The 19,919-nt window shown below is 44.2% G+C and overlaps 1 protein-coding gene across 5 annotated transcripts in view; it reads left to right on the top strand.

Annotated features, from left to right (window-relative positions):
• lypd6b (LY6/PLAUR domain containing 6B) overlaps nucleotides 1-14,064 on the top strand; it is a 124,068-nt gene extending 110,004 nt beyond the window's left edge. For 4 of the 5 annotated variants that reach the window (XM_080198290.1, XM_080198291.1, XM_080198292.1 and 1 more), the window contains exons 2-5: nucleotides 1,725-1,879; nucleotides 2,613-2,711; nucleotides 10,852-10,982; nucleotides 12,900-14,064. In XM_080198290.1, the coding sequence (XP_080054416.1) occupies nucleotides 1,765-1,879; nucleotides 2,613-2,711; nucleotides 10,852-10,982; nucleotides 12,900-13,070 (516 nt within the window). In that variant the 5' untranslated portion in view covers nucleotides 1,725-1,764 and the 3' untranslated portion in view covers nucleotides 13,071-14,064. The remainder of the gene's footprint in view (nucleotides 1-1,724; nucleotides 1,880-2,612; nucleotides 2,712-10,851; nucleotides 10,983-12,899) is intronic. The other variant, XM_080198294.1, reaches the window with a different exon arrangement.
• The last annotated feature ends 5,855 nt before the right edge of the window (nucleotides 14,065-19,919 follow it).

The following is a 19,919-nucleotide window of genomic DNA, read 5'->3' on the forward strand; positions in this document are numbered from 1 at the left end:
TTGCCTGACATTCATGTGCCTACAAAGATGTGCCTTGAATGTTGCTAATGTGCCTGCTTCCACCATCTCCACTGGCAGTACATTCTCACCACCCTCTGTGTGAAAAACTTCCTCTGCACATTTCCCCTAAACTTTCCCCCTCTCACCTTGCAGTTGACCTTTCCATGCATATCGACTGATCGCGGAAACCAAACAGAAGAATTAGCTTCTTATGATAGATTGTTGAAGTTTATTTATTATTGTCGCAAGTAGGCTTACGTTAACACTGCAATGACGTTACTGTGAAAATAAAGTCGCCAAAGTATGCAGTACAGTCGCCACACTCTGGCATCTGTACGGATGCACTGAGGGAAAAATTAGCATGGCCAATGCATCCTAACCAGCACGTTTTTCAGATTGTGAGAGGAAACTGGAGCACTTGGAGAAAATCCATCCAGACACAGGGAGAATGTGCAGACTTCGCACAGACAGTGACCCAAGCTAGGAATTGAACCAGGTCCTTTGCTCTATGATGCAGCAGTGCTAACCGGCTGTGCCACTGTGCTGCCCTAGTAAAGCAGGATTTGAATCTGTTAAATGAAATAAATCTACTCTTGAACCCTGTGTATCTGGCTTGGTATTCTAGCCTCTGTTCATTTCCAGTAGCTGTCCAGTTTTTCACAAGCAGTTTACCTGGATGGTATTGTGACGCAGATCCCATTCACTGGCTGACTGCCAGCAAGAGCCCCGCACCCTCTCTTCCCAGGAAGGCCTACCAAATTGAGTGCCAATTACACACTCAACTGGGAAATGGCGAACCTTCCTCAGGTTCAAGGACCCCGGGGCACAGGTCCAACTTGCGAGGTCTGCTGACCAATAGAAGCCAACAGCTCTTCATTGGGGATGCAGTGACTGTCATTGGTACTGCATCCACCCGAGGTCTAGTATCACTGATGCACTCAAGCGCAGGAGAGGAGGGGATTGGCAGCATGGGCACAGGGGTGGCTCTTGATGCAGGATCACTTTGAGTGAGGAATGCCATCCCGTACTTCACTGGGAACATGCAAGCAACCCTGTTAGGGGTTGCTTTTGGGGTCACAGTTTGGCAATTCTCCCTCCACTGGGTGAATGGCCCACTTCAGGTCCTCATTTGGCACCACAGCAGGAAGGTCACTCATGGGCCTTCCCATTGTGGGCTGAATCAGGGCAGTGACAGGAAGGTGGCAGCTTCCCCATCCACCATCTCCCTGCCTGATTAATCGCCAACTGCCACCAAACATGTCAATGGGGAGGGCATTAAATTCCACCCTCTAAGTCCAATTTAAATAGGTTTGACTGTACGTAGGTTCCTGATAACTGATTGTCCATGAAGTTGTAATACTAGAGAAAGATTAATTCTCATTTTACTTAGTAATGATTTCAAAGTCTCTAACTTCTGATAGAGGAAGCAATGTTTGCTCATTCTATACATTCCTAAAATAACCTCTTTGTCAGCTTTAACATTGTTGATCAAAACATTAGGGAGGGGAGCAGGTTTCCATGCCACAGGGTATTCGGCACACTAAGGAATCAGCATCCTCAGATGTATCTGAAAATTTGACTCTGTGTTGAGGACAGAAAGAAAAGAAAAAATGAAATAGAAAACTGGGACTACAGATAGAAGCAGTACTAAATCTTCCAGATGTGAGTTTTCTTATTGATAGCAATTAACTTCATCTAGATGTAATATTCTCATCTTCTTCTAGGTACAGCTAGTGCTAATCCTTAATAATATCACTGGATACTATGCCCATAACTCACCATCGTACAAGAGTGGTCCTTTTCCAGCTCCTCATCTACCTCGCGGATCAGGGATTTACCAGAAATGTCAACTTCCATAACGTGAGGCCACCAATGACCCGTAAGTAAGATTCGGTGCAGACCCATAAGACTATAAGACATAGTAGCAGAATGAGGCCAATCGGCCCATCAACTTTGCTCCGCCATTCAATCATGGATGATTATTTTTCCCATCCCTATTCTCCTGCCTTTTTCCCATAACCCCGATCCCCTTATTAATCAACAACCTATCTATCTCTGTCTTAAAGACACTCAATGACCTAACCTCCCCAGCCTTCTGTGGCAAAGAGTTCCACAGGCTGAAGAAATTCCTCCTCATCTCTGTTTTAAAGGATTGTCCCTTTAGCCTGAGGTTGTGCCCTCTGGCTCTAATTTTACTTACTAGTGGAAACATCCTCTCCACATCCATGACCCGATGGGCTGAATGGCCTCCTTCTGCACTGAATGGATTCTATGGAATGCCACTCCTGTTAGCTTTGTGGTCAGATCTGGTCTTTTGTCTGGAATGCAGGCTGCATTTACACCATAACCGCAGCAATAGACTGTGCAGCAATGCTGCATGTGTAGGGTAAATATTGGCATTCCCATTCACTCTCATCTCCAGTGCAGGGAAAGTATATTTCAAAGAAGATGTCAGCCCAGTGATACAAGAATATAGGAGCATTCTATTCAGTGCTGGCTTCAAAGTATTTATTTAAGATACCGATCATTACAGCACCCTCGGTTGATATCTTGTCTGTTTTACTGAATGATTGACTCTTACTAATTTCCTGAACTTTCTCTCTTTGTCACAGCGACTCCATTTCCAAACAGCTTCAAGTGCTTTACTTGCAACAATGCTTTGAACAACTACGAGTGTAACAGGTGGGCTGAAGACAAATGGTGCCCTCAACGTGAGTATTCTGTGGCCACATGAATATGTGTGCTCCCACCAGCAGGCTTCTTGTGGGAGACTTACAGCTAATGGCCTGATTAATAGCCCAAAGGCCTCTTTGTAAATAATTTGTTTCATTGGCAGTAACTGCTTCCCTTGTACAATGAATAAAGGCTCTAATAGGTCAGTCAGTGTGACAGGATGTTTCAGTTTTACACAAAACATAAAGGCTAGTAAATACAGGAAAAATGCATAGTTCCACTGCTTCTTAAATTATTTTATTCATTGCATTGAGTCAGCCATTGAAATTATTCCAATATTTACTGACACTCTAGATTGAAATAATCATTCAAATTTAAATATAGATGTTGACTGTTCATTATGGGTAACTATTGTTTAACCTTTCCCTTCAGTCCTGTGAAGGAAGGATAAGATGGATGGGTCAGGTATAGAACCATAGAATCCTTACAGTATAGAAGGAGGCCATTTGGCCCATTGAATAAAGTTTTTTTTATTCACTCATGGGACATGGGCATTGCTGGCTGGCCATCATTTATTGCCCATTCCTAGTTGAGAGTCAACCACATTGCTGGGGCTCTGGAGTCACAAGTAGGTCAGACTAGTTAAGGACAGCAGATTTCCTTCCCTAAAGGTGAACCAGATGGGTTTTTCTAACAATTGACGATAGTTTCCTTCTCAATGAATGGTATGTTTTGTCTGTATAGCACGCGAGAAACAATACTTTTCACTGTATGTTAATACATGTGACAATAATAAATCAAATCAAATTTTCATAATCATGAGTAGAATCTTAATTCCAGATATTTATTGCAATGGCGGTATTCAATCCCAGGTCCCCAGAATATGAGCTGAGTTTCTGGTCTAATGGTCCAGCGACAGTACTATAAGGCCATTGCCTCCCCTGTCTGCACTGACTCTCTGACAGAGTTCCTTACCCAGGTTCTGTCCCCTGCATTTGGGTGCCTGGCGCCATGAGGCAGCAGTCCTAACCAGTATGCCACTATGCCACCCAATACTTCCCTCAATTTACCTGAATTGGGGCAGCATGGTGGTACAGTGGTTAGCACAGCTGCCTCACAGCAACAGGGACTCGGGTGACTGTGCAGAACTTGCACATTTTCCACACAGGAGAAAACTGTGTGTTTTCTTCAAGTATTCCAGTTTCCTCCCACAGTCCAGGTTAGGTGGATTGACCACGCTAAGTTGCTCCTTAGTGTACAAAGATATGTAGGTGAGGGAGATTAGTCATGGTAAATGTATGGAGTTACAAGGATAGTACGGGGTAGTGTGGGTTTGGGTAAAAATGGCCTCCTTTTGCGCTGTGTGGATTCAATGACCTCTGGATCTAGTAATCTTGAAATTCAGGCTCGCGCTCTGCGAAATGGGTTCAAATCGCACAATGAATTTGAATTCTATTATTAAATCTGCAATGTACAGCTGGCGATTTTGAGCATGCAATCTCCATCTGCAGGAATGGTAGTGCCACCCTGTGCCACAGAAGTGTGTCCCAGTGAAAGCCTCATGCAGGATGGGTGGGAGGGGAGTGGGATTCATTTGCATGTAGTAGTGGCCGGGAACTTGGGGCAGGGGGAATGCATGAAAGGGAGTGCCAGATCAGTCTGTGGTGCGAAGGGAGGGAGGGAGAAAGTGGGAATATGTCAATGATTGGGGGACAGAGAAAAGGGTCCGATGACTCAGGGAAAGGGAGGGTTGTAGAGAATTGCTGATTTTGGTCTGGGTTGGGGAAGGGGGGTCCCTCAGATCTCCCAAGTAGCTTGGGGATGGGGAGGTTTTCTCAGTTTCTGATAGGGATTCCCTTTAAAGATGGCACCCGATCTCTGGCAAGTGTTTTGTGGGTGTGTTGAAGCCCCTCCCCCACTCTGACAGCATTAAAAACACCCCTTAATTTTTTTGGTAGAGTGTTATAAGATCTTGAGATAAACCTGACCGGTTTGTCAGGAGAGAAACATGCCGGTTTTCTCGCAGGAAATAACACTATTTTTAGTAAGATTTTGCCCCTAGGTGACCATAAAACTACGATCGATTGTTGTAAAAGCCCATCTGGTTCAGTAATGCTCTTCAGGGAAGGATTATCGCCCTTACCTGGCCGGGCCTACATCTGACTACAGGCCCACAGCAATGTGGTTGACTCTGAACTGCTCTCTGAGGTGGCCCTGGCAAGCCATCCTGTTCAAGGGCAATTAGAGATGGGCAACAAATGCTGTCAGTAATGCCTACATTCCATGAAAGAAATAGAAAAGCTAAAAGATTTTACTTCTCTGAAGTTATAAATACAGATTTTTTTCTGTAGCTTTTTGAAAGCTGAAGTTACCATCCACATGGAAACCCTCCAGAATACTTTACCCATTCAATCTCCCATACACCTGCACCAACTAAATGCAAAAAACCAAAGCATTCTCAATATAACTAATCTTTGTACACGTTCAGTTAAATAAAGCTGGAATATTTACTTTCAGTGCACAGCTCTTTTGTCACATTTTTCTCCCCCTTCCGCATTGCATTGAATTGTGTTTGATTAACCATATCAGCTAAGTTAAAGCCGACATGGGAAATAGGCTTACCAACTGTGATTACAGTTATTCCTGGAAGTTTCATCACATGCCTTGCCCCTCATGCCCCAACCATTATTCAGTCAATACATACATTCCTGTGACGCCCTGCCCTCCTACACCAATCAGAAAACAAAAAGTCTCATTGCCCAATTGAGGGTCAGCCATTTATTTTTTCAGTTTTATATCTGGGAAAGGGGCAAGTTCACAGAAATTGACAAAAGAAAAATCAGGCCAGAATCTGATCACCATTCACACTGGCTGCATTTTCCCTTCCAGCTGCAGTGAATGAAGATTTGGCTGGCAGCCTGAACGTGGTGTGAATGGTCTGTAACATTGCACCCCTAATATTTATTCTCCAGCATTCACTCAACAGTGTCCTGGAGATTGATTTTAAATTCTGGAGACTCCAGGCCCATCCAGGAGGGTTTACCTCCCTAATGGGAAAGTCAGAGATGACAGGTGCCATAGTGCAGTTATGTGCAAGGGTGGAATTGGGGCAGAATCTGGAACCTGGTTGCACCAAGATTTTGCTTCATTTCCTGCTGCTTCCATTTTCCAGTAAAAAAAGTGGTGAAGGTTGGTGAACTTGGACTTTACTTTCTCCCCTTCTCTCTCTCTCCCACTTATTTTCACATCAAGAAAGTGTGTTTGGAGAGGGGCAGAGATAGAATTACATGGAATTTACAGCACAGGGATACAGACAAATGGTTTAAGTTCTTGAGCCTCATCCCACTCAATCCCATTTACTTGATCTCACCCTATTAACACATCCTCCTGTCCTTCTCTGTGCCATGTACTTATCCCAGGAATTTTGTTAAGAGCTGATGCTGAGACCTTTTGAAAGGCCATAAATCTTTAGACAGTTTAGAGATAATGAATCTCAGACAGGATTAGGTTCCTGTTTTTAAGAGCCTTTGCTCCTGTTGGAGCTGATTATTTGTCTTTTTTTACCCTCTGGTGGAAGGGTTGTGAGTCTTGGAAAATCAGATCAGGGTGCATGTGCGTCACTGGCCTCCTTGTAGATGCTGCTGGGCTGTCAATTGTGAAAATAACCCCACCTCTCTACACCTCTCTACACACCTGTCTACACAAATCATCCAGAAAGGTCTATCAGGAACTAATCTAAAATTAATTAATCCATTTGTAGCTTTTAAATAAACAGTGAGCAAATCTTCAAAAAATAGAAACAGACCGTCTTGTTTGTAATCTAGTAGAAAATCTTTAGATGTTGATTACATAATTTAACAGGAATTATTATATCATCCAAAGACCTTTATTGTTGGTAATTGTTGGGCATTGCACTGTTTGTGCCTAGCTACAGGTAAGCCATTATTAAGCAACTTTATTTCCACCTCCCCAACAGAGAGGGCACTATTAAATAATGCTCGGCTATTGCAAGGTATTGCAATGATGTAATTAGTGTAACACTGGCATGGAGGCACAGTGGTTAGCACTGCCACCTCACAGCACCAGGGACTCGAGTTTGATTCCTGGCTTGGGTCGTGTCTGAGGAATCTGCACATGCTCCCCGTGTCTGCGTGGGTTTCCTCCGGGTGCTCCGGTTTCCTCCCACAGCCCAAAAGACATGCTAGTTAGGTGCATTGTGCATGCTAAATTCTCCCTCAGTGTACCCAAACAGACGCCAGAGTGTGGCAACTGGGGGATTTTCATAGTAACTTCATTGCAGTGTTAATGTAAGCCTACTTGTACCTAATAAATAAATAAACTTTAGTGTGATGGCTTAACAGCATTCTATCACATTCCTCTCTCGGGTACTAACCCATATATTTTAAAATCCACCCCTGCCACTCATTAAAATAGCAGAAGGAGGAATTTTTTACAAGCACTTTGCAAGTCATCACTGACACTAATTTTTAACCTCATGTGTTTAAAGTTAAGGATTGAGGTGGGATATCTCATCATCAACACCTCTGCTCTCATTACTCAATAAAACTATAGGGTGCAAGGAACTGAGGCGAGATATTTATGTTTTATAATGCAATTGTGCAAAACAATGGGAGAGTCCTATCCTCAGTCTAGTTGTAGAATTATAGAATAGAATCATTGAATCCCTACAGTGCGAAGAGGCCACTTGGCCCATCGAGTCTGCACCGACCCTCTGTCAGAATAACCTACCCAGGCCCTCTTCTCCCCCCCCCTCCTTCTCCCCATAACCCACACATTTCAGATGGCTAAACCATAAACCTACGTATCTTAGGACACTAACATGCAATTTAGCATGGCCAATCCACCTAACCTAGCTTTGGACTGTGGGAGGAAACCGGAGCACCTGGAGGATACCCATACAGACATGGGGAGAATGTGCAAACATCACTCAAAAAGTCACCTAAGGCCGGAATCGAACCTGGGTCCCTGGTGTTGTGAAGCAACAGTGCTAACAAGTGAGCCACCGTGTCGCTTCTGAATCCCACTGCCACTGGGTTTATCAGGTGTCCAACCATTTGTGGCCAGGCATAGTTGGGGATGGTGGGAGGGTTGGGGGGGGGGGGGGGCGGGGGGCGGGCGGGTGGTGTGCGGCTTTTTTGATGGTCTATCAAATACACTCACGCCTACAAGACACAAACCCAAACCACCAAAAAATTCTTCCCTCCTTGCCCTTGCCAACCATTCCTCCACCTGCATGCTGGCTCCTCCAGCCTGGCCCTGGCGAGACCCGTACACTCACCTTACATCCTGTCTCCAGCACTGAACGTCTTTCCCTTGCTTTGGCTGCAAACTCAGCTCCCAGTGGCACTGTTGGCACATGAGAACTGCTAGCCCTCAGTTTAGCTGGCAGCTACCTGAGGTGGGACGACTTCTTGGTGAAGGAGCGGAGGCGGGGTGGGGAGGGGCGGATTCCGGGCCTCTGGCCGATTAAAGAACCATTGACCGTGTAATAGCTGTGGAGTGAGCCTGCCAAGCAAAGGGTCACTCACCCCTGACCTTTATGTCAGGTTGTGGAACCTGAGCTCTGGTTTCGAGTGATATGGGATATTTGTACACCAGTGTATTCATCTTTTCCTGAAACATCTCTTAAAGGGGAAATATTTAAAATAATGCAGGAGAAAGGAAAGTTTCAAGCTACCCAAGAATCGCTCTTTGTTTTACAATGACTTTTACAGCAACATTCACACTTGTATATTTTTTTCTTGTCATCACATCCGTTATGCTTTTTCTTAATCTTTATTAGTTGTTATTGTTGGTGGAGGGGTATTTTCTAGCAATTGGCCACCGTGACTAGAAACAAATAGTCTCCTGTCGTGAATTTAACAAAGCCTTGTCACAAGTTTCAGGTTTGTTTATTAGTGTCATAAGTCGGCTTACATTAACGCTGCAATGAAGTTACTGGGAAAATCCCCAGTCTCCACTGCCTACACGAACAGGCAGTGTACCTGTTCGGGTACACTGAAGAAAAATTAACATGGCCAATGCATCTAAACAGTACATCTTTTGGGTTATGGGAAGAAACCCGTGCAGGCATGGGATGAATGTGCAGACTCCGCACAAATAGTGACCCAAGCCGGGAATTGAACCTGGATTCCTGGCACTGTGAGGCAACAGTGTTAACAACTGTGCCAATCCAACACTGGATCACAGCCTATTCTCCCCTCACATCAATGTAATTAGCTTGGATAAGTTTAAGATTTTTATTTTGGGCACAAGCATGACGATCTGAAAATTAATATATTGTATCATGTTCATGTTTTTCCAGAGGATCATTTACAGTTTACAGTGGGGGGACTAATTAACACTGGCTTATTACATGATCTCTAAGATAGCCTAGGATGGATGTACTGGCCTAGAAGCAGTGCAACAAAGGTTCACTAGGTTGAATCCTGAGACAGGAGGGGCTGTCCTGAGAGGATGAATAAACTGGGCCCTTGCTCTCATTGAAACCTAATAGATTATGAATGGTGCTCAACAGGTAGATACTGAGATATTGTTGCTTTGACCGGGGAATCTGGAACACAGTTGCAGGATGAAGGAACAATCATTTAGGGCTGAGGAGAGAAATGTCTTCACTCAAAGTATTGTGAATCCTGGAAATTCTCTACTCTAGAGGGTTGTGGATGCTGAGACAGGCAGATCTTTGATCTCTTAAGGAATCAAGGGATTTTCAGAGTGGGCAGGAGTGTGAGTTGAGGCAAAAGATTAGCCATGATCATATTCATAAAATCATAGAATCCCTACAGTGCAGAACGAGGCCATTCAACTCATTGAGTGTGCACCAACTCTCTGACAGTGTATCTTACCGAGGCCCTCTTTCCTGCCCTATCCCCGTAACCCCATGCATTGACCCTGGTTAATCCATGTAACATGCACCAAGGGACAATTTAGCATAGCCAGTCCATCTAACCTGCACATCTTTGGACCATGGGAGGAAATCAGAGCACCTGGAGGAAATTCACGCAGACATGGGGAGAATGTGCAAACTTCACAGTCACCCAAGGCTAGAATCAAACCCAGGTCCCTAGCGCTATGAAGCAGTCAGTGCTAGCTGTTGTGCCACCAAATTAAATGGTGGAGCAGATTCAAGCAGCCATATGATATGATATATTATCTCCTATTTCTTAGGTTTGAAGGAAGATCATAGGCATGGTTTGTGCTGAGTGAACTAAAATCAGATAGGGTGCCAGAAGGACTGCTGGACCTCTAATACAGCCAAAGAGATGTTGTACCGTGACAGTCTTCTGGGTAAAGAGTGGGAAGGGTATTGGGGGGTAGTTAGTGGGTCTAATTGGCTAGTTCCTTCAAAGAATTGGCACAGCTGTGTTGAACAGAATGTTTTCCTTCCGTGCTGTAAGGCTCTATCATCGAAATTTCTTTAGGGCCCCTGGCGAAGTGGAAGCCAGCCCACGCATGTGGAAGTTTCAGGTGACGAAGGATTCAATTTAAATCTGAGCCCCTGAAGTGGAAATGCCTTCCGACACTCACTGCCAAAACTCATTTAAAGTGAAAGAACTGGAGGTTGATTCGAGGTTTCAGACAGATACCTTAGCAAGCACTGAATAGCATTGAGAAGCAAGGGATGAAAATTGGCAGAGTAAAAAAAAAACTTAGCGAATGCTTTCAGTCAGAATTTACTTGCATATGAATATTAATGCTTCAAATTAACCTCGAAAGAAGCATCGTTATGCCAATATCACGCACAGAAACTGAGTAGATACATAATAATGTGGGTTTATATCAGTGAATAGTGTGTCTGAAGAGTTGTCAAAAGATAGAGAACACTTTTGTAAGATAAATACTTGATGATGAAAAATGCAGAAAATGTCATGACCAAAGTGTAAAGGTATGTGACTTGGAGACTTTGTTGCAGCTTTAACCAGGTATTAGGGTGGTAATTGTCATTCCATTTGTGCATTAGGCTGCACTTTATTTCCTAAAAGGATCAAAGTTAGGAATTTACACTTTATGAGCACCATATTTTTTTATGGCCAGGGTAATGCTCATTATTATAGAGAGAGAACAAAAATCCCTGAGAAATTTTAGATGACTTGTTTATATGGCTCCCAAATGGCAAAATAGTTCTAAAGTCTTAATCTTTGTCTTTTTATGGCACAGATACAGAGTATTGCCTTACAGTCCACAGATTTACAAGCTATGGCAGGAGTGAATCAGTCTCAAAGAGATGTGTTTCAAAGGAGGAATGTCATTCAGTTGGCTGCCATCACATCAGGAAGTTTGGTTATACGGTGAGTTCTGGCACGGGCAAAATGGACTGAACAGCCTCTTTTTGCGCTGGAAGTTTATTTGAAGTATCTAACCAGAAGTGCCCATGAATTAACTAGTGGCATTTCACCAGCATTCCCCGTTAAAGGCCTGCATATATCAAAACAAATAAATTTCACCTTGCTTGGAACGGAGATATGAATATCGAAGGTGCCACAAGCTGCTGATGTCCTCGGTGGACTCAGATTTAAAACCTTTTGTTGTCTATATTTTAATTACCAAATTCTCCATATGTATCAGTTGGCTTTACCATGCCTAGTATTGCCAGAAATTAGGTAGGATTCTTTAACCAATTATGGATAGACGCAATTTAGGGGAAATTATTTTAGTTCTGCCCAAACTACTGAGTTTTCTAAATAGACATTAATTAACCTAGTTTGTACACTTCATCCCTTGGTTCTTACCTTAGAGACCTGCATGAAATCCAGGAGGGACAGTAAAAGTCACCATAGTCCCAAATGATCTCCTCTTTGAAGAGGAGAGCTGAATGTGATTTAACCAGAGTATCACCACCCCTCAGGGGAGGGGCAAAGTTGTGAAGGCAGGACTTCAAGAATTAACTCAACTGGGGGGAATTGAGGATAGGAATTGAGCCCAAGTTGTTGGCATTGCTCTGCATCACTAGACAGTCTTCCAGCCAACTGAGCTAAACTGACCCCCAGAAGAGAGGTGGTGGTGGGGGCGGTTTCTCCCAAAAAAATTCCAAGTGTCGAATTCACCTAAATCCTGCTGGTTTTTTTCAGTAGAAGTTGCAAAATGAATCTCCCATACCTTGTGCACTGCTGAGTCTGTGAATCAGTCCAAAAATCAGGGGATGAGACTTATTCCCACTGGAGAGGCTGACAGCATAGCACTGAGCGAGCCACTGTGCGTGCACCGATCTGTCAGTGCCGATTTGTTTGCTGGCTCACTGACCCCCCCCCCACCCCCCCCCCCCCTTCCCCCATGGCCTGATTGCTGGGCCCTCAAATATGCCTGGGGTCAGCCTTGATGCCTCCCCCAGCCCGCCTCGATGTTCCTCCCCCGTGCAGTCCCAATCTCCCATTTTCCCTTGCCCTTCCCCTGAGCAGTGCTCACACACGCCCCTCCCTGATTCTCCACCCTCCCCCTAAGCAGAACGATACCACCCCCCCCCTCCCCAACACCACTGGCCAGCCCCGAACGCTGTCCTCTCTCTGTCACAGCCCAAATGCAGAGTGGAAATGGGACGCCCCACCCCTTTGGCATGTCTGATGGGCAGTGCCATGGTGTCCCCTGTGTACTGTCACTTTGCCCTTTGGGCAGTGGTAGGGAGCCCAGTCTGGCACTGCCAAAGTGGCAATGCCCCCTACAGTGCCCAACCCTCTGGGAGGCCTCAATTGCCCTCGTTCACTCCAGCGGAGTCAGGTCACCAGCTCCCCGCAGGTGGGGAGCTATCCTACACCCCATTGGAGTGAAATACTCCTGGGGGATGGTGCAAGGCTAGTGGCTCTGAAGATTTCAGCCCCAAGCCTGCTAATGATAATAAAATTGAATGCAAATTATAAGTTAAATAAATTACAATTACACGGGAATTGGCGCAGAGCTAATGGCACCAGAAATCCGATTGCCGGAGATGCACAGAGGCCATTGTGCCCAGTGGGGATCCTGTGAGACGGCCTCTGCTTGAGTCTCCTGGTCTGCTGTCCTGCAAAAGCAGTGCAGTGGGATGGGAGAATCAGCCCCTCGATGTCAGGTAGTTGGATACAAACACAGTAGAACTACAGGTAGTGAATCATCCTGGGAATAAATGGTACCAGGAATGGGTGGTTCCAATGCATGGACTGAAAGCCTGTGATTGGAGGGGAATGCAACTCCAGTGGGAACGTTTCATCAGGAAACATTTTGTATTTTTGTTTCAGGAGTGCACTTCCTGTTGTGAAGGGATGATCTGTAACATCGAGGTGCCAACGAACCACACAAATGCCGTGCTTGTGGTTAAACAGCGCCACCAGTTCTCTTCGTCAGCCGGCAAGAGGGTGTTTAGTATATCCTGGATCACAATAACATTGCTAGCCATGTTCTCGGTATGATAAAGAGCAAGTGGAGTTGAGTGAAGGTGGTGATTTTAATGCGTATCAGCCATGTTGACTGATGCCGCCTTTGGACATTGGGAAAACAAGTGTCTACTTCAAAATAGTCCCAAATATTTGCACAGCTGCCGGCGACAGGTACACGCTGTCATTTTATCCTCTCACACCACAAGGACTGTATTTAGAGCTAACCTGATGTGAGAAAGTACTATTGCAATAGACTGCCGGGCTTGGCTCAATGAGTGCCTAGGACCTCACGAGGAAGATCACAGGACAATCAGCATGAAGATACATATGGATTTCCTTTCTTTAGTCTGAATCAATTTTTCTGTCCTCCCTTTCCTGCACGTGTTGGATCAATTGGCAAGGTGGGCACCCTTGTCTGAACCTTGGCAGTGTGTGTCTGTGAACGATTCATCCTTATCTGGTGTTTACGCACTTCCAGTGGGAGCTACTGGACGATGATCTGGGGCAGAAATCTTGACCATTTTTCTCCACTCTCCACCGGTGCACTGGGGCCAGTTACAGCTTTCTCAAAATGCAGCCTGGGTGCGAATCGAGGAACACAGGAAAGACTATGGATTGATCTGGCCACCTTCCTGCTCTGTTTGAATTAGCAAATGGCTGAATCAAATCACATAGTAACTTTGCAGATATTTGTACAAATTTCCCAAAAAACTGATCACAATGTATGCAATTACCCATCCCGCCTCTCTCCACTTCTGTGACTGCGAATGCTATTTATGATATAAGGCTAATTCTTTGATGATAAAAATGGTGGATGGTAATTGTCAGAAGTAAATTTCTTCTAAAAAGGGTAAAGTTATTTTCACAATAGAGCAAAAAGAAATGCAGAAACTATAAGCCATAAAAACACAAGCCAATAGCAATTAGCACTATTTAACTGGAACCGATTTCACGAGTAATATGTTCTAGCTGAAGATAGATTTTGGATGTCTGTAAATAAATGTCAGCACTGGCTTGTGATGTCCCAGTCCGATGTAGTCAAAAGATTAATTTGTAAAGAATTAAACAATATAAAGTAAAATTTTAAAAGATTGAAATGGGTTATTAATTGTCATAATTTGAAGTCACGCTGTGTACCTGCAATAAGGTGCCCCTTGTTTTAAACAAAGGACAAAAGAAAAATACATCTGAAAACATTTAACACAGTAAGTTACTCTTTGGGATGGAATGACTATTATTTGCCCAAATGCAGCAGCCACACTGTAACAGCAACACCCCACAATGGTTTTGATTTGATTTATTATTGTCACATGTATTTACAGTGAAAAGTATTGTTTCTTGCACGCTATACAGACAAAACATACCGTTCATAGAGAAGGAAACAAGACAGTGCAGAATGTAGTGTTAAGAGTTAGAATGAAGTTTTAGAAGGATAGAACGAGAGTAAAAGACAGAATTAGAAGGTATGCTGGGCACAGCTTGAAAGAAGTCGCCTCGCTTCAACGCCATCCTGGATTTACTTGAGAGAAGAAACCTGACCAACTCCCTTTGCTTCTTGTTTTTAAATTGTGCTGTGTGATCTTCAGTAAGTTTAAAGTTTATTTATTAATGTCATAAGTAGGCTTTCATTAACACGGCAATGAAGTTACTGTGAAAATCCCCCTTGTCGCAACACTCTGGTGCCTGTTCAGGTGCACTGAGGGAGAATTTAGCATGGCTAGTGCACCTAAGCAGCATGTCTTTCAGACTGTAGAAGGAAACCAGAGCACCCAGAGGAAACAGACAGACAATGGAGAGAATGAATAGACTCTGCACAGACAGGGAACCAAGCATGGAATTGAACTCGGGTCCCTGGTACTGTGAGGTAACAATGTTAACCACTGTGTCATCGTGCTGTCCAAGTAGCCAATGGGGAATAAAAGTTATTACCTGGACTTTGTGTTGCAGCTTTCTGCAGTTTTTCTCCATTTGAATAATACTTTTGTTCTCCTTTCCAAAATGAAGAGCTTCACATTTTCCCACATTATACTCCCCTTGTCAACATTTTGCTCATTTACATAACTAATCAATGTCTCTTTGTAAACTGTTTGTATCCCTCTTGCAATTTGCTTTTCCATCTAGTTTTGTGTCAACTGCAAATGTGACTACAATACATTTGCTTCCTTCCTCCACGTCACTAATATATTTGTAAACAGTTGCGGTTCCAGCACTGATCCCTGTGAAACCCCACTGGTTACAGGTCATCAACCTGAAAAAGAACTCCTTATCCCCACTTGCTGTTTCCTACCCATTAGGAAGTCTCGCAACATCAAGTTCAAGTGTCTGCTTTCTTGCATCTTTGTAGAAACTTGATGTCTGTGTCGATATGCGCAATCCTCTTGGAGATCCTCTCCATTTGGAGCTGGCAGTTTGCAGTGTCGATGGTAGCCATGATGTGGAGATGCCGGTGTTGGACTGGGGTAAGCATGGCAAAAAGTCTCACAACAACATGTTAAAGTTAACTTCACACAGACAAGCCGGGAATTGAACTCAGCTCCCTGGTGCTGTGAGGCAGCGTTGCTAACCACTATGCCACCCTTAAATGAGCATTCATGAGATGCAAGTGAATGCAAATGGAATTCACCCCACCAGCCAACAAGGTAATTGACCTGTCATTAACCTCCCGCCCTGGCAATTGCAATGAGATTTTATGTAGGTGGTTCTCTGACATTTTGGTTCCTGCTAGATTCTTCACTTCTGCCACAGGTGCTGGGGGAGGGGGGAGGGGAGTGGGAGGGAGGGGAGCGAGGGGCCAGGGGGAGGGTGGAGGAGAGGGGAGTGGGGGGGAGAGGTGGAATTCTGCCCAGAGTGTGCTCTTTTCCAGATTGCATATGTCTTGTTAAACCTGAAGGACTTCACTCTTCACAGGCAATTGCATTGCCTGAAGCCAATGTGAGCTGCACTGTTCTTACGCTGGTCCTTGGGGAGTTGGATTGGACTGCATGCTTTTCACTGGACAGCAGCAGCCAACTTCATCAATGAGGCACAGAATCCCACTAGGAGTTTTTCCTACATGAATGCGCCTTAACCCAACGTTCCACCCTCACATAAAACTGCAATTGTGGAGTTAAAGAGGGACACACCTGCACTCACTGGATTTACAAGATGTAATTCTCGTGCTTGTAAAATAGCAAATCCCTATACTTAGCGGTGCAAATTGAAGTTTTCATGTGTGTGTGTATTTGTGTATATACTCTATGAATATGAGCATTTTGCTGTTTATATCTTTCAATTCACAAATTCACACTTACTAAAGAGGAACAATCATTCACAATGTGCAGAGAAAATCCCTACAGCGACAAAAACTAATTGGCGCAGGAGGCAGAATGTTTGCTGATGTTAAATGAACTTAGCAATCTTTCCTTGCTCTGTTTTGCAATAAACTTTAAATCTGGCATCATCTTGTCTTCTTTAAAAAGAGAGAGTTTTACATTGGCAGCATAGTAACATATAGCTGAATGCTTCTGTCTGTTTAAGAGAGAGAATAATCCAAATTCTCATCAATACCATGGAAAATCTGCTAATCATAGATTACCACAGTGCATAAGAAGGCCATTTGGCCCATTGAGTCTGTGCCAACCTCAATCCCACCCTGGCCCTATCCCCATAACCCCATACATTTACCCTACCTAATTCCCCTGATACTAAAGACCAATTTAGCATGGCCTAACCCATACATCTCTGGACTGTGAGGGGAAACCAGAGCACCCAGAGGAATCCCACACAGACACTGGGAGAACGTGCAAACTCCACACAGACAGTGACCCAAGCTGGGAATCGAACACAGGTCCCTGATGCTGTGAGGCGGTAGTGCTAACCACTGTGCCACCATGCTGCCCTAATTTCTGTAAAGTAAAAATTGGGGCAGTTTTTCTCCTCAGATATAAAACAGTTTTAATTTCATTTCCACTGCTTCAAGGTTCACTAAAATCCCAAGCTAATAGCACGCAGTTTCCTTGTTTAATCCATTTATAAATTTAATCACAACTCTAATGGTGAACTCAGGTGGGTGTTTTATTTATTAATTCTTTCATGGGATGTGAGCCGTGCTGGCTAGGTCAGCATTTGTTGCTTAACCCTTGAGAAGAAGGTGCTGTGGGTGGATACAGCCACAGTGCCAGTCTCATGGTCCTCCTATTGTCAGGGGAGAAATTTATTTGTAAATTAATTTTAAAGGAATGGGGAGATGTCACAGAGAGAGCAATTAATACTTGGAAAGCCTTCAGTGAATATTAAGAGGTGTCAGAAATTTTCACCAAAGCTCAGTTGTGGCCAAAACATTGTGGGCCAAATTCTCTGACCTTGACCGCAGCTGGGATTCTCCAGTCCCGCTGCAGTGAATGGAGATTTGGCTGAGTGTTGATTTCTCTGTTGTCACTGGCAGTGGTGGTGTCGGACCGTAAACGGCCAGAGATGTTCAAGTATATTTTAAGAAGAAGTCAGATATAGCTCTTGGGGCTAACGGGATGAAAGGATAAAGGGGGGAAGCAGGAACAGGTTATTGAGTTGAATGATTAGCCATGATCACAATGAATAGTGGAGCAGGCTTGAATGGCCAGATGGCCTACTCCTCCTTTGATCTTCTGTGTTAAAGTGTTGGGATGGTTTGTAGGGAAATGAATTGTGGATGCAGCCATGAACTGACAGATGAGTAACGGTGCATCCACTTTGGTGATGCTAATAGTGTGGTAGTGCTCAATAGATGATTACAGAAGGGAGGGCAGTGGTGGTGGCACAGTGGTTAGCACTGTTGCCTCACAGCATCAGGTGCCCAGGTTCAGTCCCAGCCTTAGTTTACTGTTTGTGTGGAGTTTGCATGTTCTCCCCATGTCTGTGTGGGTTTGCTCCAGGTTCTCCATTTTCCTCCCACAGTCCAAAGATGTGAAGGTTTGGTGGATTGACCATGCTAAATTGCCCCTTAGTATCCAAAGATGTGTAGTTCAAGGGGATTCGCTGGGTAAATTTGGGGTTATGGGGAGAGGGCGGGAAAGTGGAACTGAGCCACGACAGATCAGCCATGATCTTATTGAATGGCGGGGCAGGCTCGAAGGGCCAGATGGCCTACTCCTGCTCCTATTTCTTATGTTCTTATGTTCTTATGAACCGTGGTAAGATGCTCTGTTGCAGAGTCAGTGCAGACTTGATGGTCCGAATGGCCTCCTTCTGCATTGTAGGTATTCTATGATTCCTTCTATGGTAAATACCTCTGTGCCATTCTACAGCACCGTTACACAGTTAAGTATTGTAGCACACTGGCTAAAAAGTGTCAGACTAGTGAATCATTACCCTTCATTGTGCATAATGGATGTTGGTGTTTTACTATCAGGTGACACAGCATGGCTTTTCCTTTTTGCTGATCCAGATCCTCAGAAGGCAGGTTACCATCAATGTCTGTACAGGCTCTGCACATTGTCTCCATGTCTGCGTGGGTTTACAACGAGTGCTCCGGTTTCCTCCCCCAATCGGAAAGACGTGCTAGTTAGGTGTATTGACCATGCTAAATTCTCCATCGGTTTACCTGAATAGGCACTGAAGTGTGGAAATTAGAGGAGTTAAACAGTAATTTCACTGCAGTGTTAATGAACATTAATAAATAAACTTTAAAACATTTATGCTCTGTGAAGCACTTTGGGACATTTTGCTATTTTAGAGCTGTAACAAAATAAATTGTCATATCCAAATCCCTGTTCACTAAGTTTCTCCCATGTTCTTACTAAATGCGCCATGGAAAGCATTCTTTCAAGTTATACCATAGCTTGGTATGGCTCCTGCTCTGCCCAAGACCACAAGATTCTACAAAAAGTCATGAAGGTAGCCCAATCCATCACACAAACCAGCCTCCCTCCCATTGAATCCGTCTACACTTCCCACTGCCTCAGCAAAGCAGCCAGTATAATTAAGGACCTCATGCAACCAGGACTCTTCCACCTTCTTCCATCGGGAAAAAGATACATAAGTGTGAGTCAAGTACCAACTGAATCAAGAACAGCTTCTTCCCTGCTGCTGTCAGACTTGTGAATGGACCTACCTTGCATTAAGTTGAAGTTCCTTTACACCTTAGCTATGACTGTAACACTACATTCCGCACTCTCGCCTTTCCTTCTCTATGAACAGTATCATTTGTCTGAACAGTGCTCAAGAAACAATACTTTTCACTGTATGTTAATACATGTGACAATAATAAATCAAATCAAATCCAATCAAAAAAATCGAAAGATTCAGTGTAAGAGTTTGAAGCATCACCCAAACATACTTCCTTGTCTGGAAACTTGCCTGGAGGTTCACTGATGCCCTTTTGAATGACCTAACTTCAAAAGCATTGCAATTGATATCCAAACTTGTTTTATCAATGATAGGTTACGGTATTGAGCCAGAGAAATGGGATGTTCCATTTTAACAAAGAGAGTGGGGAGTCTGAAGACTCAGATTACATTTCATTGCCTGAATCAAATATTATGGTACTTTCCTTTCTAAAGGATTCATATATGCATCTTAGAATTATAGAATCCCTACAGTGCAGAATGAGGCCATTTGGCCCATCGAGTCTGCACCGACTCTCTGAGAGAGAATCCTATCCAGACCCTTTCTCGTAGCCCCACACATATTTACCCCACTAACCTACACAAGTTGGGCCACTAAGGGGCAATTTAGCCTGGCCAATCCACCTCACCTGCACACTTTTGGACTGTGGGAGGAAACTGGAGCACCCGGAGGAAACCCACGCAGACACGGGAAGGACGTGGAAATTCCATACAATCTTTCAAGGCTGGAATTGAACCTTGGTCCCTAGCTGTGAGGCAGCAGTGTAACTACTGTACCACTGTGCCGCTCATTTGCAGATGC

Source organism: Carcharhinus amblyrhynchos, chromosome 11, assembly GCF_965287045.1.
Source record: "Carcharhinus amblyrhynchos chromosome 11, sCarAmb.v2.hapA, whole genome shotgun sequence".
In the NCBI taxonomy this organism is placed as follows: domain Eukaryota; kingdom Metazoa; phylum Chordata; class Chondrichthyes; order Carcharhiniformes; family Carcharhinidae; genus Carcharhinus; species Carcharhinus amblyrhynchos.